The sequence below is a fragment of the Aphidius gifuensis genome, unplaced genomic scaffold (assembly GCF_014905175.1).
Source record: "Aphidius gifuensis isolate YNYX2018 unplaced genomic scaffold, ASM1490517v1 Contig4, whole genome shotgun sequence".
NCBI lineage: Eukaryota > Metazoa > Arthropoda > Insecta > Hymenoptera > Braconidae > Aphidius > Aphidius gifuensis.
Genome location: NW_025220585.1, coordinates 6,332 through 10,780, shown reverse-complemented (window position 1 = coordinate 10,780; position 4,449 = coordinate 6,332). Strand labels below are relative to the sequence as shown.

At 29.7% G+C, this 4,449-nt stretch overlaps 1 protein-coding gene across 2 annotated transcripts; it reads left to right on the top strand.

Moving 5' to 3' along the window:
- The first annotated feature begins 1,202 nt into the window (after nt 1-1,202).
- LOC122860053 lies at nt 1,203-4,020 on the top strand. 2 transcript variants are annotated; one of them, XM_044163697.1, is made up of 5 exons: nt 1,203-1,736; nt 1,940-2,440; nt 2,527-2,665; nt 2,752-2,847; nt 2,975-3,086. In XM_044163697.1, the coding sequence occupies exons 1-5, from the start codon at nt 1,502-1,504 to the stop codon at nt 2,979-2,981; spliced, it is 978 nt and encodes a 325-aa protein (XP_044019632.1). In that variant the 5' UTR covers nt 1,203-1,501; the 3' UTR covers nt 2,982-3,086. The 2 variants fall into 2 exon arrangements, with proteins under 2 accessions (XP_044019632.1, XP_044019631.1); XM_044163696.1 differs by having other exon boundaries at nt 2,527-2,847; nt 2,975-4,020.
- The last annotated feature ends 429 nt before the right edge of the window (nt 4,021-4,449 follow it).

The following is a 4,449-nucleotide window of genomic DNA, read 5'->3' as shown; positions in this document are numbered from 1 at the left end:
TTGAAAATTTTGTGACGTATTTTAGCAGGTAAAGTAGAGTGTTTCAATGTTAATTCTCGTCTTTCATAAAAAAAGCCCAAATTTAAATTAAGGTATTCAATTCACGTAGATTGAAAAAAAAATTAGAGTGGGCCGAGACGTTTCTATATTTTTTTTTTTATTTTCAAATTTTTTTTTTCAAAAAATTTAAAAAAAAAAAAAAAAAAAATTATTTTTTTAAATGCAAAAAAATAAAAGAAAATTAAAACATGTCTTGAGAAAATTCCATTTTCGGCATATTTCTAAAGTAAAAAGTCAAAAATTCCAATTTTTAACCAAATTTTGATGAAAAAAATATTGTCAAGTAATCAATCAAACAAATATCGAAAATATTATTATATATCTTTAATTCAACAATGGATAGGTACAGCAGTATCATACACTGTATCATACATTAGAAGCGCCTCTACATTGTACCTTTTTAACTATTTTACTAACGCTATTTTACTTATCCTCCATTGTTCATATTTGGCGCCTTAAACCAATGTCAACATAATATGTAATTTCGCGAGTTTATAAATATCTGTTGGTCACAACCAACGACTAATGATTGTGTATATTTTATTTAAATTATCTTAAAAAAATAATTATAAAAAAATGAGATAGTAGACCATCATATGATATGTGGAGAATGGGGGTTTCGACAAGTTCAAAGGAACATCATGAATCGCCAGTAATTAAAAGATTATAATCACACAGATAATTTTCACAGATATCACAAATATATTTTCCCTGTTTTTTTCTATAAAGAAAACCAAGCCAAGTTGACCTCTTTTTTCAGTATATTTCAGACAAATTCATTAGCCAAGTAGTCATAATATTAACTGTTAAGTTATTTTCTCATATAATGTTTCAATCCTAATAGAATTTTTATACACCTTGATGAATTCATTTATTATGTTGTGTAATAAACAAAACAATTTGACAGCTGTGTACAGTGGTGTGTAGTAGTGTGAGTGAGTTCAATAAATCATTTACTTCATTTTATAAAAAAAAGAGGGCACTTTTAATTATCATACACTTAATGTAGTATCATACGTATGATTGTATGATACCCCGAGAATCGTTGAATTACCCATCACTGGTTTTAGACAGTATACAAAGTCGCTCGTTGTAAATTGACTTGTAAACAGATGATTGATCGTGACAGGTCGTCTGTGAGGCTGTCGGACGTATGGTTTTTTTACTGTGTTTTGTAGCCGCTATCGTGAAACATTTTTTGGTTTTTGTTTTTATCTGTGTTCTTTTTATTTCATAAAAGTTACGTAGTTATAATTGTATTTATATTTATTTGTGAGTTGAACATAAAATGGCAACCATTATTCGATATGATCGTTGTTTTAATCCTTATCAAAAAAAAAATCATAAAATAAGTATTGGTCTCCGTCACATTCCTGAGGATATCCGAAGCAAATGAAATCTCAAAGGCAAATTGCTCGTCTGTTCGTCATGTCGAAAAACCATGACTACGACTGAACCTGTATTAAAAATTCCACCAGGCGACGAAAAAAATGACAGTAATTCTAGTGAAAGTGATACCACGAGCAATTTTGACATAATTGAAGAAACAAATGAAGGAACTGGAACGTCAGATACTTTAGACTGTAGTAGTGAGTCGAGCTCTCAAACAGTTCGTGATATTCCAATGGACACTACCGACTATAATAAAGTAGACTCCGTTATAGATGTTGGTCAAAGTAAGTTATAATTTTATTTATAGAATTGAGATAAGGTTGATAGCTTAATTATAGTTAGACTTTCTTGCCTTGTATAAATTATAATTTCTCTGTCCATTCAATAAATAACTAACATTCAAACATTGTAATATGTTGTTTTTTAATATTGAACTAATTTTTAAATTCATTGAATCGTAACACACCACTTATTTTTTTTTCCACAGGTTCAAGTCAGACAAAATCAGTTTCATTTGTTTCTACCAAAACAAGTGGATTATCTGAGCTTACATCGACCCAATCCAGCGACTCATCTAGTCTTAGCTTGAATACAAAGCTACCAGTCATAAATCAGGCTCTGGAAATGTTAGATTGCTCACCAGTTGCTAAAAAAAGAACCAGGTATGATAGTTATCTAATAGAAAAAGCTGATAATCTATCCGCAAATTTTCTCAAGTCACTTGGAGCATGTCATCTTGAGACTGATTATAATGCTTCGGAAAGGACTAATGCTCGTCATTTCCAAGATTTAGTGACTCGTTTGAAAGAAAAATTTCATTCTGCTGAAACAGACCGAGCACACAAACTACAAATTTTAACACTATTTCCATATGAATGGAGTGTTGATAAAATTGCCAATATTATGGAAACTACAAAACATATGGCTACAGTTTTAAAACAACTTGTTGAAAAAAAAGGTCTCCTTTCACTTCCAGAGCCCAAAAAAGGTTACTATTAATTTTTTTAATATTTTACATTTTTTTTTTTTTTTTTATTATTGTTTTCATAAGTAATGTTTTGTGATATTTCATAGGAAAAAAAATAAGTGAAAGTACAAAACGACTTGTACTTGATTTTTATAATGATGAAAGAAACAGTTCAATGATGCCTGGAAAGAAAGATTTTTTATCAATTCGAGATGAAAGTGGAAAACGAACTCATGTCCAGAAAAAGTTAGTGCTATCAAATTTGAACGAATTATTCAGGAGTTTCCAAGCTGAGTATCCCACTATTAAGATTGAATTCTCAACTTTTGCAGCAATGAGACCAAGATATTGTATTTTGGCAGGAGCCTCCGGTACTCACACTGTGTGCGTTTGTTCAATACACCAGAATATCAAGCTCATGATTTTAGGTAAATAACAATTAACGATCAGGTTTTTATTTATGGTTCTAAATGACGCATACTTGCCAGTATTTAAAAAATTTATCATAATCAAAATAACTTATTTCATAATATGTTATTTATTATCATCTTTTAGGTTGTAATCTTAAAGAGCTGACGAAAGACAGCACTTTGCAAATTGAATCTTATGAAGATTGCATTAATGCAGTTATTTGTTCTGAATCAACGGACGCTTGTCACCTCGGAAATTGCTTAAACTGCCCTAAAATGGATGTACTGAATGATTACTTAGATAAGTTGCTTGAAGATAATGAAATTTTTCAGATATCATATAAACAATGGGTAGCAAAGCCACGAACTACTCTTGAAACTGTTATGCAAGATTCTTTTGATTTTATTCGTGACTTTTGTGAAAAAACTGAAAACCTTCTAAGACATGCATTTATTGCCAGATGTCAAGGAAACTTCTTGAAAACATTGAAGGAATCAATCAATGACGATGAAGCAATTGTTATTTGTGATTTCGCAGAAAATTACGCTTTTATTATTCAAGATGCTGCACCTGGATTCCATTGGAACAATAACCAAGCTACTGTTTATACGGTAGTTATATACTTTAAGGATTATCACAAAAGTTTAGCAATTGTGTCAGATAACAGTCATCACGATGCAATTGCGGTTCACATATACACAAGAATAACGATCGATTATATCAAATCACTTAATAGTAGAATAAAAAAAATACATTATTTTTCCGATGGAGCACCACAACAATTCAAGAATTATAAAAATGTAGTTACTTTATGTCATCATAAAAAAAACTACGGAATCGAAGCAGAGTGGCATTTTTTTGCAACGGCACATGGTAAAGGGCCTTGTGATGGAGTTGGCGGTACTCTCAAAAGAGAAGCTGCAAGAGCAAGCCTACAACGACCAACTGATAAGCAGATAACTACACCAAAAGATCTCTACGACTGGGCAAATGAAGCTAACAGACTACCGAACATCGCTGTAAAGTATTCGTCAGCAGAAACTTATGAACTCGAAAAAATTGCCATCGAATAATCTTTTACAAAGGTTCAAAAAATAAAAAATTTGCAAAAAGTTCACTGCTTGATTCCTTGTAAAAATGGTGAGATGATTACAAAAGACTATTCTTCTGCAACATCTTTTAAAAAATTCCGTATTCTTACATAATTTTTTTTTGTATTTTCTTGAAAAAATGTATTACTAATTAAAAATATTTTGACTTAATTTATAAGTATTGTTGAATTGAAGATATATAATAATATTTTCGATATTTGTTTGATTGATTACTTGACAATATTTTTTTCATCAAAATTTGGTTAAAAATTGGAATTTTTGACTTTTTACTTTAGAAATATGCCGAAAATGGAATTTTCTCAAGACATGTTTTAATTTTTTTTTATTTTTTTGCATTTAAAAAAATAATTTTTTTTTTTTTTTTTTTTAAATTTTTTGAAAATAAAAAAAAAAATATAGAAACGTCTCGACCCACTCTAATTTTTTTTTCAATGTACGTGAATTGAATACCTTGTTTCATGAAAAAAAATTCATCCATTTAAATTGGGGCTTTTTTTATGAAAGACG

What these genes read in the sequence shown, in the direction of transcription:
- LOC122860053 (XM_044163696.1), top strand. Translation starts at nt 1,502, where the DNA reads ATGACTACGACTGAACCTGTATTAAAAATTCCACCAGGCGACGAAAAA. An exon ending in ACTTCCAGAGCCCAAAAAAG is followed by an intron (nt 2,441 to 2,526) that starts GTTACTATTAAT and finishes GATATTTCATAG; the next exon opens with GAAAAAAAATAAGTGAAAGT. An exon ending in TATCAAGCTCATGATTTTAG is followed by an intron (nt 2,848 to 2,974) that starts GTAAATAACAAT and finishes ATCATCTTTTAG; the next exon opens with GTTGTAATCTTAAAGAGCTG.